The following is a 17,883-nucleotide window of genomic DNA, read 5'->3' on the forward strand; positions in this document are numbered from 1 at the left end:
TAAAAAAAAAAAAGAAGTTTCTGGAGGTAAACTAAAAAATAAAATGAAATTTGGTTTCTTAAGCCTAGGCATGAAGTTGATAGCACTTTCAGTAGAAGTCTACATACCCCAGTGTCAAAAAGGGTATGAATTAGAAAAACAGGAGTTTCTTGTTTCTTTTGCTCTAAATTTGCTGGCCGCAACTGGTTATTATGATGGCAATAATCTAATAAAACACTGGAATTAAAACAATGCCATAGTTTTGTTTATAAGTCTGACCTAAGCATCTAATTTTTTTAATTGGACACAGGCAGACTCTACTCTTCCTGCTCTCAGACTGTCTTGAACTATTTAGCTGAAGGTGTCTAAGGAAATTCAGCAAAATTCCACTTATTGGCATAGTTCACAGATGGTGAGTTTCCCCACAGGCTCTAGTAAGAAATCGTCCTTTCCATTGCTCCATGTAATATCGCCATCTAGTGGTAGATGGAATTACTACAGGGTCAAAACTCGTCTTGCAGGTTTACTTCCAGAAAGTTTCTTTTGCTTATCCTAGTTTATCAGACATTGAATACATTCACTTTGGATATTTTAGTAGGATTCATAGCATGCTGCCATAAAAAAAATAGTTTACATCTCAGTATTTTAAATAAATCTGTGGGTTTATTTGCTCATTTATTCCATATATCCTTCGTAAGTGTCTACTATGTGTCAAACCCTATGGAGGGCATTGGGACGACGAGGAAAATGAGACATGGTTCCCCCTGTCTAGGAACTGAGAGGAGTTCAGTAGGGAGACAGGTAAGTGATCAGGCATATCCTGCAAGAGTCTTAAGAATGTTTGGCACCTCGGCCAGCGTCTGGCATAGTGTATGCGTTCAAATATTTGTAGAAGGAATGCTGAATGAATGACGTGGAAGCACACAGTAGGGACTCCTACCCCAGGCTCAGTGGCAGTAAGTGCAGGGTATTTAAAATACATACCATGTATCAATATGCCAAACTATCGTGCTCATGTGGAGAGGAGTCTGGAGGAACAGACGTATACTTCACACCATGATGGCACTAAACAATAAATCTGTACTTTCTTGGAAAATTTACATAGCTAGGACACTCTATTCCACAAAATACCAGTTACCCAAAGTCTTAGGTATCTGAAGTGAAGTTATTTACTTTAATTAACACAGTCTCCTTGGCATGCTTGCTTAAGAATGCACAATCAAGTGCCATTTGGTTATAATGGGAAAGAAGAAATATACAAACCTTTCTTCTCTTGCTTGTCTTTGCTCCTCTCTTTTGTCTAAATACTCTCGGCTGAAGGAAATTGCAGGAGAAACAAAATAAGAAAGGAAAAGAAAAGAATTAGATGCTCATGACATTGCCAAGAAATTATTGACAGTATATCATGAAGGACTCCAGTGCCTCATAAATGGAAAGTGGTTGTGTTGGACATGTATATACATATATATGTATACATACACATACATATATACATATATATATACACACATACTTTATATATATTTATATATTTAGTACTTTATATATATTTAGTACTTTAAAAGTACTAAATATAATGGATTTCCTATAAAAGCACAGGGATGAGAATGGGGAGACTCTACAATTGAAGAAAGGAGAATTTAGATGTATATGGGGGAGAAAGGAGAAGAAAATACTTTTAAAAATGTCAAACAACAGACAAGTAACATATGACAATTACAAGCAAGCAAAAAGTTTTCAGAGACGATTAACGTCCAGTCAAGGTCTGGTAGGTTCCACAACTCCCGTCTCAAAGAACTAAATCTGGGTGGGCCCAGGCATCTTGGCCATTTTGTGTTGTACTCTGAAGTTTGGACATCATTCCACAATGCAGGCTTCTTTCTCTGCATCCTTCACATTCCCAGTTTCTATGCAGGGATCATGGGAGGCTCTTACTTTCTACATTTTCTTGTTTGCACTCACAGGAGGCCAAACTTCATCCAATTTTAATGTGTGTTGTTCTGTTCCTGCTGCTGAGATGCCAGCTTGAATCTAACTTTAAGACTTAAGATCAGCCACTTCTCAGTAGAACACTTATTCTCCTGAAAAATTATGAATTCATGGTTTTCTAAACTGGACCTCACAGTGTGGTTGAATATTATCCCCCTTCATGCACTGATGACAGGATATGAAGGGGACAGTAAGAGCACTTAAAGCAGATTAGGAGAAGGAGAAAATGCAGCAAAGACCCAGATTTGTTATCATTAGTAAGCACCTGTCCTCATCACTTTCCATATTAGAAATAATACGTCCCATAACACAGGAAGCTAAAGATCATATTCAACAGATAAGGATGCTTATCTTTAGTAATAATTTAATAATAACATATTATAAGGATGCTTATCTTTAATAACAATTTAGTAATAATAACAACAGATAAGGATGCTTAAGGGAAAAAGTACAAGAAGACTGAGTAACTTAAATTAATAAAATGGCTGAAGAAAGGTCAGCCATTTGGGTAATCCCAGGGAGAACTAGATAAAGCTTTTCCTATTTCTTTTTTTCTATTTCTTTTCATTCATATCCTAAGACTTTCAGGATGGAACTATAGTCATAATTAAAGCTGTATGTTGTCTGTCCTGATGATCACGATTCCTTCTTGGACAGGGTTGTTGTGCCAGGATCTGTGTCTTAAATGAAAAGTGAGACCCACTTGGGACCAAAAGCAAATAGTGGATAGTTACAAGTACAGCGTTTGCCTATATACATACATACATACAGCTTAATATATAGTATAATGCACTCCTGTCCTGTTCTTCTAGGGCTCTAACTATATGACTGTGAGCCATTCTCTTATTGCTCTATAGGCCCCTGAGAGACTGTATATTTTTTCCAATGTTTTGTTTCATTTTTTGGATTGGATAATATTTCTATTGTTCTATTTTCCAGTTTATTGACCCTTCCAAATTCTCTCATCTCCATTCTGCTATTGAACCCATCCAAAGAATTTTTCATTTTGATTACTGTATTTTTCAGTTCTCTACGTATTTCCATTTGGTTCTTCTTTATAACTTCTATTTTCTTTACAGAGACTTATCGTCTCATAGTTTCAAAAGTATTTGCCTTTACATCTTAGAACATGTTTCTAGTAGCTGAAACTGATAATTTCTTTGTGTGATAATGACATCTATGTCCTTTTGTAGTTAGCCTATTTTGATTCTCTTTTCCTTCAAGATTCTCCTGGTTTCTTTGTGTGACAAGTTACTTTGGATTGCATTGAGAACATTTTAGATATTTTGAAAGGAGACTCCGGGTCTTACTTGAATTCTATGAAGAACCTTGTTTTCCTTTAGCAGACAATCAACTCGGTTAGACTCAGCCTTCAAATTCCGACTGCCTTCTGACAATGGTTCCAATATTGGCTTAGTTTTCAAATATTTTTAATTTTCTCCAAATCAAGCCCCGGTGTGTACCCACCTAGTGGCCAGTCTGGGACCTGAGTGGTACTCCACCCTGTATTTTGCTCTCCAAGTCTGTGGCATGCTGTTTAGGTTTTAAGCCACATGTGCACAACTGGAGACAAGCTAGGAGTGCTCTCTTGATTTCTCTGCTCTTTGTGACTTTCCTGTAATTTTCTGGCTTCCCTGGTTCCCCCTTCCTGCTCCTCTAGCCAAAAAGCTTGGGCTTTATTTTCTATGCTCTGCAGTAATTTCATCTGCACTCATCTGCAGTGTGTGTGTGTATGTGGGGGGTCATTTCTCCCCAGCATTGTGCTCTGTAACAATATAGCTTCGAGGCTGGGGTAGGAAAGAAGGGCAAAATTATGAAAAAACAAAAAACAAAAAACAAAAAAAACCACAACAACCCAGGACATTACTCCTGTTTCTCTTAGGACCTCTATTTCCTGCTCCTTGGTCCAGAAAGAGAGGCCTTCTCTTCGAGTTTCTCAGTTCACACTTAATATGTGTTTCTGGGTTTTAGGATACCTCTGAGGACACACCAGGTGACAGTGGAGGAAAACAAGGCTACACTCACTGGCTTGGAACTTGGCAGACTAGCCTCTGTGCCCAGTTCACGTGCTCCCTTTCACAGTTCAGAATTTTCAGGTTCTGTTCAGGGTTTCTGGACGCATTCAGTGATGTAGCAGAAGAAATGGGGACGATACGTGTTCCATCTTCGCCTGAACTGGCACCCTGGTTTTTCCAACGAAATCTGTATATATGTAAACAAATCTCTGAATCTTCCACGTGTTTCAGCCAGATTCTCGGCTGCTACTTGGTGGCAAAATATGGAAATCTTTCAGAAAGTCCTGGCCAGGAAGGATTTCATCTGCTCCAGTGGTTTTACAAATTGGTCTTTCCAGATGTGACAACTTCCACAGTTATTTCACGAGAAATGGTGCATACAGGTGTGGCATTTCCGTGTATAATTTGGGAAAAAATCTCACAGCCCAGGATACGCCATGCAATCACAGTGGAGGGATGATGTCGGTTTACTTCATGCAGGCTGTTAGCCCAGCCTTACAAAAGCCAGGATTAGCATCTCACGCAAGACTTGGGAGATTTGTTTCCATGTAATAGAGTTACGGTTAAGGCAACTTCATAATTCCCCTTATATTTTGACCATTTCTACAATTACACATATGATCCTGGGTTCTGAAAAAACATTTTTTTCCCCAAGATTTTTATTTATTTATTTATTTGATAGAGATTGAGAGAGAGAGAACACAAGCAAGGGGAGCTGTGGTCAGAGGGAGACGGAGAAGCAGACTCCCCGCCAAGCGGAGAGCCCGATGCGGGGCTTGATTCCAGGATTCTGGGATCATGACCTGAGCCAAAGGCAACTTCTTAACCAACTGAGCCACCCAGGCACCCCCGAAAAAACATTATTGAACCCGTAAATCTTCACTGACAATGTTTTATACTTTTTGTGGCTTTAAATGGGAGTAACTGAAGGGAATACTGTTTGCCAAAGAAATTAAACTGAGGAAACAGGAAGTGAAGATGGGGTGAGACATGAAAACAAGAAAGAACATAGAAGGTCTAGGAGAGATGACTGGGAAGATGAAAAAGGGCGAGATTAGGAGGAGGAGAGGAAGCAGGGGAAGGAAGGAAGAAGGAATGAAATGTGTAAGCAAGTGTCCATAAAGCACCACACAGCATGAAGCTCAGGGAAGAGAAGAAGAAGGAGGTCGACCAGGAGGCTTGGAGAACAGGTGCACAGGCTGGAGCTGGAGGAGAAATGGGGTGACCCTGGATTCAGTGGGGGCAGACAGGCTGTGACAGGAACACAGCCTTAGAGCTGGATGGAGACCAGAGAAATCAGTGGGATAATGGACTGGGAGTAATCGGCAGAGTGGCTTTCTCCTCCACAGGAGGAGAAATTATTGTTCAAAAAAAATATACTGAAGATTGTTACACAGGGCAAAGAAGCAAACCAGGAAGTGGAAAAAGCAATTTCTTTTGGCATCCAATAGAATATGAATAAAACATGAGTAGCTTTAGGGGGAAATGACAAATTAAGTTAAGACAATTAGGCTCTCCGTCTTCAGGAAGGTCTGGATAAGACCATTTTAGATAATGGAGGCCCCCAAAATACACAAGTTCCTAATTGTATTTGGCTGGTTTTCTGTGCTTCCTGCCATTTGGTTAGAGGGAGAAGGCTATAACAAGCCAGAGCTAGCCCATTTCAGAAATGTCTTGCTGTTTCTTAAAAACAAGAGACCCAATCTAAAGCAAACATATTACTACCTAACCCTTCAGACCGGTATTAATCATAGAGAACATGAAGGTATGTGCTTTAATTTTCAGTTTGTTAGTTAGAAAATCTTGAGATTCCTCTTACTTGAATTTGTTCCTTTCTTCCCGTTCTATCCTCTGCAACCTTTCTTCTCTCTCCTGCCGCCGCCGCTCTCTCTCTGCTGCCAGTGACTCTTGGTGCTGCCTAAAGGATGATGTGAGAAGACCACTCAGTGATGACCTAAAGATACAGAGTTAATGTTTTAGTGGCTTGACCCGTGATTAAAAGCACCCAAGTAGGAACCAGCCAGACTTCAGTTAGAATTGAGGGTCTGGCCCACTGGTACCTAGGTATCGCTGGGGGAAAATTACTGAGTATTTCAGGATCTTCATCTGTAAATGGAGGGAATTAACCCACTTCATGTGCTGAAAGGACAAGAAGATGGTAATGTATATAAATCACTAAGCACCATGCTTGGCATAGAAGCAGTCATCAATGGTGAGTGTTGTTATTCCCCAAAACAATTCCAGTAATACACACAACATATAAATACAGGCTCACCCTCTCTCCATCCTCCCCTCCATCCTCTCTCTCTTTACAGAGAGATACACACATATTTTAAACCTGTCTATGGAAAGACTTTATGGAACCGACATTCAATGTAAAGCCGTTTTCTTACTCAGCCATCAATTTAAAAAAATGAAATCTTGACATTTGCAAAGACATGGATGGAACTAGAGGGTATTATGCTAAGCAAAATACATCAGTCAGAGAAAGACAACTATCATATGCTCTCAATCATATGTGGAATTTAAAAAATAAAATGGAGGATTATAGGGGAAGGGAGGGAAAAATAAAATAAGACAAACTCAGAGAGGGAGATAAACCATAAGAGACTCTTGACTATAGGAAGCAAACTGAGGGTTGCTAAAGGGGAGGGCATGGGGGAATGGGGTAACTGGGTGAGGGACATTCATTACATGATGTAGTAAGTACTAGGTGTTATATACAACTGATCAATCACTGACCTCTACCTCTGAAACCAATAATACAGTATATGTTCACTGAATTGAAATAAAATAAAAATCTATCTATCTATCTTTATGAAAAAAACTGTTTTCTATTTTACATATACTAGAAATATATTTTAGTGTACACCAGATTCTCAATATACGCCCTCAAAATAAATAACGGTGTCATCTTAAAACAGGTGTTGGGATAACAGATGAAGAAAAAAAGACCCAGCAATGGTCCAATGGTCTGAAATCTGATTGGAATTAAGGAAATTTCATTATATGTCAAGAAGCATCCAAGAACAGACAGCATGTTCAAAGGACTTGACTCTTGGAGATACCACACAATCTGGAGTGCCCACCGAAAATGGCCTTCTGGGGACAGCCAGCTGTGGGAGGCTTCAGTGAGGGATCACAGGATTGGGGATCCCAGCAAATGTTAAGTCAGGAGAATGGGTGGGAAAAAGGAAAATTATGTAAGTACATGAAAAATAAGGAAGGGAGACTGTCGGGAAGAGGAGTCTGTTGGACCTCTGGATAATGGAAAAAAAAATCTGCATAAACAATGAGGCCTTAATCTATTGAAAAAAATTCCAAAAGTAAGATACGACTATTTCTGAAATATTGATTGAGTGAAATCCTACTTCAATTCAGTGAAAACATGCTGCCTGGTGGAGAACACAAGGGTTCTTAGCACGGGAAAAAGATACAACTCTGATATTTACTCATATTCTGCCATAAGTCCCACAGCCATTCTCCCCAGAGGAGGGGAGTGGCCTCTGGCTCTCTTTCAGAGGTGGCAGATGTAGAGGGAAGAAACGGCCATTCCTGATAGCTCCAGGAAGGGAGCCACTACGCCCTATACTCCAGGCCCACTAGGGAGCTAGACATCAGCCCTGGACATTCAGGCATGTATAGAATTGGATTTCTCCCTCACATAAATGAAGTCCAGACTATCTTGCTTAAGTTGCTATTATTTATTTTTCTGTTACACGCCACTAAATCTAAGCCAAGGGTGACTAGGTTTACCATACCTCTCATACAGGGATTGACAGAAATTTGTTATGGACAGGATGGATTTTTGGACTTGAATGAATAAGTTTAACATAACAAAGGAACATAATACACCCAATGCCCCAAGTTAAAGAAGACACATTCGTCTCAAATACACAGACACTGTCCACTCACTGACCACCGATCCTGCCACAAAGCTCATAAAGAAATAACAAAAACTGGTTTCATATGGGCTACCTTCTTAACCACAATGCAACTGAATTGAACAGAAGAAGGTAAAATTTTAAAATTTTAAATTTGTAACAATTTAAATTGTAAACACTTCTAAGTAACTTGGGCCAAAGAAGAAACACACAGAAAATATTCAAAGGCTACTATAATGAAAAAGCTATATATCAAGATTTATAGGATGCTTCTATAGTAGTACTTAGAAGGAGATTTATAGCCTGCAGTGTTTATATTAGAAAAGAAGTTAACTCAATAATCTGAAAAGCAACAGTAGAATAAATTCAAAGAAGACAAAAGAAAGGAAATAAAGGTATGAACAAAGATGAATGAAAGAGAGAAATTAAGATACAGAGGAAATCAACAAAATCTGGGGTTCCTCAGTGGCTCAGGGGGTTAAGCCTCTGCCTCCAGCTAAGGTCATGATCCCAAGGTCCCGGGATTGAACCCCACATCAGGTTCTCTGCTCAGTCTGGGGCCTGATTCCTCCTCTCTCTCTGCCTGCTTCTCTGCCTACTTGTAATCTCTCTGTCAAAAAAATAAAAAAAATCTTAAAAAAAAATCTTGTAAAAAAAATCAAAGCTGATTTATAATTTTTTACATAATAATAAATACATTCTGTCAAAATTGTTCAAGAAAAAAGCTAGAAATAAACAATATTCAAGAATCGCACCTAGATACAACTATGGATATTAGAGGAGACAAAAATAATTATGAGAAAATGAGAAATTTTTATGACAGTATGTTTGGAAACTTTGACGAAATAGATGATTTTCTAAAAATAACTTACTAAGTCTGACTGAGGAAGGAATATTTAAGAAAGCTTTGTTAACCTTAACAAATTGAACCAATTAGTTACAGATACATCCATACACACCAAAGTGAAACAAACAAAAAAATCCCCACAAGTCTCAGACTTTTTAAAGTATTTTCTATAAGATAATCAGAGAAGACCTCTTTTTACTCATACACAGTTTCAGAGAATATAAAGAACAAGCTCCCAGCTCATATTATGTGATTAGTAGTACTCTGACACAAAACCCAAACAAGAACAGTATGAAGATAGAAACTTATATACTGACTGCAAATATAAACACTGCTGCAAAGTCTGAAATAAAATCACGTTTTGTTTGTCCAATGAATGCAAGGATGTTTAAGATGTAAAAATCAATGACTGTAATGTACCAAATTAATAGATACAGGAGAAAAACCATGACTATCTCTATAGATGCAGAAAAAGCTTTAAATGCAACACTCACTTGTTATTAGAAAAACAACAACAACTTCAGAAAGCTTAGGATTGGAGAGCACTGTCTTAACCTGACAATGGGTATTTAACAAAATTTTTTTTAAAACTATGGTAAACATTCCTCAATCCTGGAACATTAAGAGCCTCTTAATGTTAGAATTGTTCAATCAGTGGTGAAGTGATGGGCTATATAACAATTGGACTATCAGCCACATAAAACAAAACATCATTAGACCTTCCGCATACCAAACACAAAATAATTTCTAGGAGTTTAAGTGGAAAATGTAAAAAGCAAAACTTTGCAATGTTTGATCTCAAGAAGGAACTTTAATACCAGAAACCAAAAAGGGCAATCTAACAGGAAAAACTTGATACATTTATATATATTAACATTTGAAATTTGTACTCATTTAAAGAGTATTTAAGAATAAAGAAAAGCCACCACCTAGGAGGAGCTACTTGTAACACATATAAACCACAAAGGATTAGTATACATACAACAAAAAGAACCACTCCACATCAGAAAAAAAGAAACTACTCTGTGGAAAAAAATGAACCAAAAATAATGGACATTTTGTGCCAGAGTGTTGGTGGTATAGTGGTTAGCATAGCTGCCTTCCAAAAAATAATGGACATTTTGCTGAGTAAGAAAATTAATGGCCAATAAATATACAAATGATGCTCATCTCATCTTTACTAGAAATGAGGGGAAAAGAATGCAAGTTAAAACCATAGTGATATATATTGTTTCAGATGTCTCAGATTGCAGGTTGACAAAAAATAAGAAAATAGTTGGAAGAATATGAATAGCAAGCTATATTTCTGTGAAATTTAAAGACATGCAAAGCAAAATCATACATGTACAGAATATATATATATATACAGAAACAATAAAACTAATTTTAGGTGGTCATCACCAGCAGAAGAAAAAAAAAAATCAAAGGGACAGGGGCTTCAATTTTATATATAATATTCTTTATAGTCCTAGAACTTTGTCATTATTGAAAATCTTCTGTAAACCTGGAATATATTTTTTGAAATCATTCTTTTGGTCTTTAAAAATAAAAGTTCTTCTTTTAATATCAAATATCTTTGAAGCCCTAAGTTAGCTGAACATTAAAAGTTAAGTCTAGGTGGGGAGGAGTCAAGATGGCGGAGAAGTAACAGGCTGAGACTACTTCAGCTAGCCGGAGATCAGCTAGATAGCTTATCTAAAGATTGCAAACACCTACAAATCCATCGGCAGATCGAAGAGAAGAAGAACAGCAATTCTGGAAACAGAAAAACAACCACTTTCTGAAAGGTAGGACTGGCGGAGACGTGAATCCAAAGCGAAGGGAAGATAGACCCTGGGGGGAGGGGCCGGCTCCTGGCAAGCGGCAGAGCAACGGAGCACAAAATCGGGACTTTTAAAAGTCTGTTCCACTGAGGGACATCGCTCCAGAGGCTAAACTGGGGCGAAGCCCACGCGGGGTCAGCGTGGCCTCAGGTCCCGCAGGGTCACAGAAGGATCGGGGGTGTCTGAGTGTCGCAGAGCTTGCGGGTATTGGAACGGGAAAGCCGGCTGCAGAGACAGAGCCGACAGTAAGCTCGCAGCTCGGGGTTACCTTGAACCAGCCACAGGCTCGGTGAGCTCGGAGCGCGGCCGGAGGTCAGGCAGACGGGAGTAACTGGGCGCTGTTCTCTGAGGGCGCACTGAGGAGTGGGGCCCTGGGCTCTCGGCTCCTCCGGGCCGGAGACCAGGAGGCCGCCATTTGTATTCCTGTCCTCCGGAACTCTAGGGAAAGCGCTCAGGGAACAAAAGCTCCTGAAAGCAAACCTGAGCGGATTACTCAGCCCGGCCCCGGGTAAGGGTGGTGCAATTCCGCCTGGGGCAAAGAGACTGGAGAATCACTACACCAGGCCCCTCCCCCAGAAGATCAACAAGAAATCCAGCCAAGACCAAGTTCACCTACCAAGGAGTGCGGTTTCAATACCAAGGAGAGCAGCAGAATTCCAGAGGAGGAGAAAGCAAGGCACGGAACTCATGGCTTTCTCCCTGTGATTTTTTTTTTAGTCTTGCAGTTAATTTAATTTTTTTCTTTTTTTTTTTTCTTTTTTCTCGCCTTTGGGTAAATTTTTTTTTTAATTTTTACCCTTTTCTTTTTTAACGTTTTTTAACTAGTTTATCTAATATATGTATTTTTTCTTTTTTATATTTTTCTTTATTCGTTTTCATTTTTTTTTAATTCTTTTCTTTTCTTTTTTTTTTTCTCTTTTTTTTTTCTCTTTTTTTTTTCTTTCTTCCTTTTTGAACCTCTTTTTATCCCCTTTCTCCCCCCTCACGATTTGGGATATCTTCTGATTTGGTTAAAGCATATTTTCCTGGGGTTGTTGCCAACCTTTTATTATTTTACTTGCTCCTTCATATACCCTTATCTGGGCAAAATGACAAGACGGAAAAATTCACCACAAAAAAAAAGAACAAGAGGCAGTACCGAAGGCTAGGGACCTAATCAATACAGACATTCCCTTTCTGGAGAAATAAAAGAACTAAAATCTAACCAAGTTGAAATCAAAAAAGCTATTAATGAGGTGCAATAAAAAATGGAGGCTCTCACTGCTAGGATAAATGAGGCAGAAGAAAGAATTAGTGATATAGAAGACCAAATGACAGAGAATAGAGAAGCTGAGCAAAAGAGGGACAAACAGCTACTGGACCACGAGGGGAGAATTCGAGAGATAAATGACACCATAAGACGAAACAACATTAGAATAATTGGGATTCCAGAAGAAGAAGAAAGAGAGAGGGGAGCAGAAGGTATACTGGAGAGAATTATTGGGGAGAATTTCCCCAATATGGCAAAGGGAACGAGCATCAAAATTCAGGAGGTTCAGAGAACACCCCTCAAAATCAATAAGAATAGGCCCACACCCCGTCACCTAATAGTAAAATTCACAAGTCTTAATGACAAAGAGAAAATCCTGAAAGCAGCCCGGGAAAAGAAGTCTGTAACATACAATGGTAAAAATATTAGATTGGCAGCTGACTTATCCACAGAGACCTGGCAGGCCAGAAAGAGCTGGCATGATATTTTCAGAGCACTAAATGAGAAAAACATGCAGCCAAGAATACTATATCCAGCTAGGCTATCATTGAAAATAGAAGGAGAGATTAAAAGCTTCCAGGACAAACAAAAACTGAAAGAATTTGCAAACACCAAACCAGCTCTACAGGAAATCTTGAAAGGGGTCCTCTAAGCAAAGAGAGAGCCTACAAGTGGTAGATCAGAAAGGAACAGAGACCATATACAGTAACAGTCACCTTACAGGCAATACAATGGCACTAAATTCATATCTCTCAATAGTTACCCTGAATGTTAATGGGCTAAATGCCCCTGTCAAAAGACACAGGGTATCAGAATGGATAAAAAAACAAAACCCATCTATATGTTGCCTCCAAGAAACTCATTTTTAAGCCCGAAGACACCTCCAGATTTAAAGTGAGGGGGTGGAAAAGAATTTACCATGCTAATGGACTTCAGAAGAAAGCAGTAGTGGCAATCCTTATATCAGATCAATTAGATTTTAAGCCAAAGACTATAATAAGAGATGAGGAAGGACACTATATCATACTCAAAGGGTCTGTCCAACAAAAAGTTAAGTCTAGTTCCAGAATTTTATTTATTTTTTTTAAGATTTTATTTATTTACTTGAGAGAAACCAAGAGAGAGAACACAAGTGAGGGAGAGGGAGAAGCAGGCTCCCTGCCAAGCAAAGACTCTGATGTGGGACATGGTCCCAGGACTCTGGGATCATAACCTGAGCCAAAGGCAGATGCTTAACCACCTGAGCCACCCAGATGCCCCTAGTTCCAGAATTTTAAAACAAAAAGTAAGGTACTCTACAGAGAATTATTTTAGGGACTATTTTTCCCCTACATGGGGAATTTGAATCCAGCCCACCTTCCCAGCCTGCTCTGTGTGGTTGTTTGTTAAACCCCAGCAGCTTTACCTTCTGAGTTCTCTTTTCAGAGGCAAGACATAGGAGCGAATTAGGTGGTCTGGGCTCTTGGATGAAGTGCGAGACAAGAACCCTGCCAGTCCCCCCTTATACTTCTGACTTTAGTTTGTTCTTCTAAGTGTTTCCGCTTATTTCAGGGAAAACTTAATACATAAGTTACTAGTGGACCATTAGTGACTGCTAATGAAGTCCCGTGAAGCTTCTCTGTAGCCTACCGTAACATAATTTCCTTATGTCAGCTGTATTAGAGCCTATATAAAATTAAAGTAGCATCAGAATTTGAGAAAGTTAAGGATGGTCCAGTTTAGTCAAATGGATAGGCCATTCCTTTTTGCAGACTGTACTCGTGCCCACTTGGACCTTGTAAGGAGCCTTCTCATAGTGACTCTCTGGTCGGCACACAGCAATAGCACTGTCAGGCAGCATTAATGATACGTGATGTCTCTTTCCTTAATAATTTCCATTTGGAAAAAATTGAAACGTGAGCTATTAACTCAAAGCAATGCAGAATGGTTCCTCTTTTCTGGAAATGAAACAAAATGCCTTGAACAACTCAAGATCCATTCTCTTGAGCACCCTAATACTGATCCCTGTAGCAGGAAGGGAGAATAAAAAGACACACACACACCCCTGCCCCCACCATGAGCTTTTCTTTTTCTTTTCTTTTCTTTCCTTTTTTTTTTTTTTTTTTAATTTGACAGACAGAGATCACAAGTAAGCAGAGAAGCAGGCAGAGAGAGAGGGAGGAAGCAGGTTCCCTGCTGAGCAGAGATTCCCAATGCGGGGCTCGATCCCAGAACCCTGGCATCATGACCTAAGCTGAAGGCAGAGTCTTTAACCCACTGAGCCACCCAGATGCCCCCACCATGAGCTTTTCTGTCCTAGATGCATATAAACCACTTTGGTCATACTGGAAACAAAAGTCTAGAAACATAAAATTAATAAATTAAATTTCCGTAGGTCTGGATAAGCCAACATGTAAGAACATACACTTGGTGGGGCGCCTGGGTGGCTCAGTGGGTTAAAGCCTCTGCCTTCGGCTCAGGTCATGATCCCAGGGTCCTGGGATTGAGCCCCGCATCGGGCTCTCTGCTCCGCAGGGAGTCTGCTTCCTCCCCTCTCTCTCTCTGCCTGCCTTTCTGCCTACTTGTGATTTCTCTCTGTCAAATAAATAAAATCTTTAAAAAAAAAAAAAAAAAAAGAACATACACTTGGTCTTGTAAATCCTGTTTCTGGAAATGGGCTTAACCTATAATATCAATGTTGGACTGCATCCAGACCATACAAGGAGGACTATCCCAACTCATTCCTTAAAAAACAAAAAACAAACAAAAAGCCCCCTAATACCCAAATACCAGAATTCAAGCTAGTATGGTAAGTTCTTCTCCTTATAAAGGCATCTTTAACAGATTTTTATCTTTCATATTAAGTTTTCCAGGAAAAAGACCTACAGTGATTAGAAGTTGCTGTGATGTTTAACCTTGGCTGGTGTGAGGGCCAGCTATGGCGGAAAGGAATGAGTGCAAGGCTTACAGAAAACCTGAGCACGGCCAATCATTGAGCACCTGTGAGCCCAGTTCACTTGTTTGTAAAATGGTGGTAATACTACTTGCCACTCATGAAGCACTGTCAGGTTAACACGAGTGTAGGTATGGATTTGCTCAGAACAGCATCTGGGACACAACAATACATGCCACATCTCATTTTATGTGGAGAGCCTAAAATCTCTGAACGTAGGGGAGAAGTCAAGCTGCCATCGCCAAGGCTAGATCTGGAATAGGACCCTGGCAATTCCAGGCTGAGAGGCAAGAGCGGGCTGGGGGTTTGATCTGAACCTTCCTGCAGCGGTTTCCAGCCGACTGAGTCACCGGGACGGCGCGCCACCCCGGAACGCAGCTGGAAAGCTGAAGTCATGTTAGTTACACCCGAGGCAACTGCAACTGAGTGAAGCCACCTAAGAATGCAGGTGGAGAGGAGCCAGAAAGAGGTTTTGCAACCGAGCGGATGATAGACTCTGAGGGAGAGGAATTGCAATATTTAATCTTGGCCATACCAGGCCCCGGGGGCTGCCCCAGAAACCCATCTGGTTAAAGCCTCCCCCGCCAGTATGTCTGAAACAGGAATTCCATTTCACTGAAATGGGGCTGGTAATAAGAGTTACCATTTATGGAGACAATACTGTGTGGCAATGCTTTTATGTGAAATGGTTCTTTTAAGCCGATGACCTCTTGCACAAAGTTCCCTTATTCTCCCCTTTATAGTTGAGGAAACAGGGGCCAGAGTCATCCCATTTCGGATATAGCAGAGCTGGGCATTTAAACAAGCCCGTTACCCCAGACCCCTAGTGTTGACTGATGTCTTAGAGAAAATTCAAGAGCAAGGAAGACGTTTCATCTCATTTTATGAGGCCAGAGGTACTCTGTTGTACAACCATTTTGGAAGACAGCTCAGCAATTTCTTAAGAAACTAAACAAGCTCCTACCATAGGACTCGGCCATTTCATTTCTAGGCATTTAACCAAGAGAAATGAAAGCACATTTCCATTCCAAGACTTGCAAACAAATGCTCATAGCCAAAATTTGGAAACAACTCAAATGTCCATCAACAGGTAAACAGATAAACTGCGGTATATTTATACAATGGAGTACTAGTCAGCAATAAAAAGGACTGAAGAAGTATTTAAACGTAAAATACAATGAATGGATTTACAAGATGGTTATGCTAATTGAAAGAAGTCAACCCCTCCCTAAGAGTCCAGACAATGTGATTACATTTATATAAATGTCTAAAAAATGTAAACTAATCTATAATGATAGAAAGCAGACCCATTGTTGCTTGGGATGGGGGGCGGCAGCCATAATCACAGAAGGGTATGAGAACATGTCTGGGCTGACAGATATTTGCCTTATCCCAATTGTGATAATTGTTTCACCTGCATATACATACATCAAAACTTCTGCTCAGCTTTTTTAGGTCAATTATTACTGTACAAGCTATTTAAACACACACACTCCTTTTGGTAAGTTGGAGTTAAGTCTTAATTGTAAGAGAAACAGATCTGAACATTTTTTATTAAAAAATTATCCCTGGTGATACAGTAACAGAAGTTCAACTAAGCTCACAAATTATCTGATATTTGACATGATCACTTAATTCACAAATAGATGATTTAATATGAAGATATAGAGATCAAAGAATAGTAATAAAATGGCAATTCGACAATGCATAGCAGTGAGGTTGTCCTCACAGCCTGGCTATGAAATTGGGGGTCACCCGATCTAAGGATCACAGGAGAAGAGGTAATTCTTGGTCCTGCCTAACTCTAGAAAGCATCTGCTTGCCCTGAAATGAGGAAATGATAATCTTCTTTCACACTTCCAGGCTACAACTCAGCTCTCAAAATGAAAGGAGCAAGCTCCAGAGGCAGCCCCAAGAAACAGGCAACTTTTCTCCATCATCACTGCTATGATACCGGAGACCTTAGCCATCAAAGACAGGGAGACGGGTTTAAGGCTTTTTTTTTTTTTTTTTTGCTTTTCCCGGCTCTGTGGGTGTAGCTCTTCCATCTGCATTCTCTGAGGAGTGATTACGCACACTGTTCTCACTTCCAACAGAATTACAATACGTACCCTTTAAGGTTGCTATGTTTACCTTGTATATAAATAAGGATGAGAGAATTATGTAGTTAAAAAAAAATCTATTCTAATCCCACTTTCCAAAGAAAGAAAAGAGGACTCTGTGAGGTTAAACCTGGTCAGGCACCTGTTCGCCTGTTGATTTGACAAAGAGGTATAGGACAGGGCAGCGAACAGGGGTCTGTCTCTCATGTGGGAGACAGAGAAATGGCGGCTGCCCAACAGTGAAGGAGCAGCAGTCATCCTATGGGAAAAGGCAAGGCGCATGAGATCAGCCAAGATCTGAAAAGAAAAACCACCTCTTTATAAGTCATGTAAACATGGATCCTGTAGAGCATAGTCCTGTCTTCATGATTTTCCCCAAATCTTATAATAACATGGCCAGTCTAGTGAAGTTACCCATCTTGACCCCATGGGTTTGTAGGACCCATGTCCACTACCACAGATCACTATAGATTTGTGAACCTCATTTTAGAAACAAAGGGATAAACCCATGATGAGTCAAAGGACCAAGAGCTGAAATACAGGTATGTGAACCCATAGAGACGTTGCAATTCATTTTGTCTGAAGAAGTCAGAGGACTTTTATAAGACAGATGTCATCTCCATGGCTTTTGGAGGTTGAGGAGGAATCCAGTGAGTGAATAAAGGAGAGGTGAGTCAAAGAACAGAGCATATTTGAGGGAAGAGGCCTCAGGAGAGTCTGGTATGCTCATGGTGGCTCTCCATCTCCATGGGGTTCAAGTACAGTGAGGGTGGGGGACATGATGGCTGAGGAAGCTGGAAGGTGCATGTGGGACCCAACGGGAACGATCCTGTCGGTGATGGTAATCGGGCTGGGCTTCACTGATAGGCAGTGAGGGTCATTCAAGGTTTCTAAGCAGGAAAAGTCACCTACTAAGATCTGTATTTCGGAAGGACATTTACTTCTCAATAGCTAGTCCAGGCATGACAGAGATCTGGAACTAAATCTCTCATAGGAGGAATGGTGAGGAGTCAGCTCTAAAACACATGTGGGAGAAGAGTCCCTGGAGTCTGTTGAGGATTCA

General features: G+C 40.0%; 1 protein-coding gene across 22 annotated transcripts in view; it reads right to left on the reverse strand.

Annotated features, from left to right (window-relative positions):
* Positions 1-17,883, reverse strand: part of FHOD3 (formin homology 2 domain containing 3) — a 456,221-nt gene that overhangs the window by 86,192 nt on the left and 352,146 nt on the right. For 12 of the 22 annotated variants that reach the window (XM_082699502.1, XM_082699487.1, XM_082699485.1 and 9 more), the window contains 2 exons: positions 5,803-5,937; positions 1,243-1,293 (listed from right to left, as the gene is read on the reverse strand). In XM_082699502.1, the coding sequence (XP_082555628.1) occupies positions 1,243-1,293; positions 5,803-5,937 (186 nt within the window). The remainder of the gene's footprint in view (positions 1-1,242; positions 1,294-5,802; positions 5,938-17,883) is intronic. The other 10 variants (XM_082699490.1, XM_082699483.1, XM_082699488.1 and 7 more) reach the window with 3 other exon arrangements.

This window comes from Mustela nivalis (genome assembly GCF_964662115.1).
Source record: "Mustela nivalis genome assembly, chromosome: 14".
In the NCBI taxonomy this organism is placed as follows: Eukaryota; Metazoa; Chordata; class Mammalia; order Carnivora; family Mustelidae; genus Mustela; species Mustela nivalis.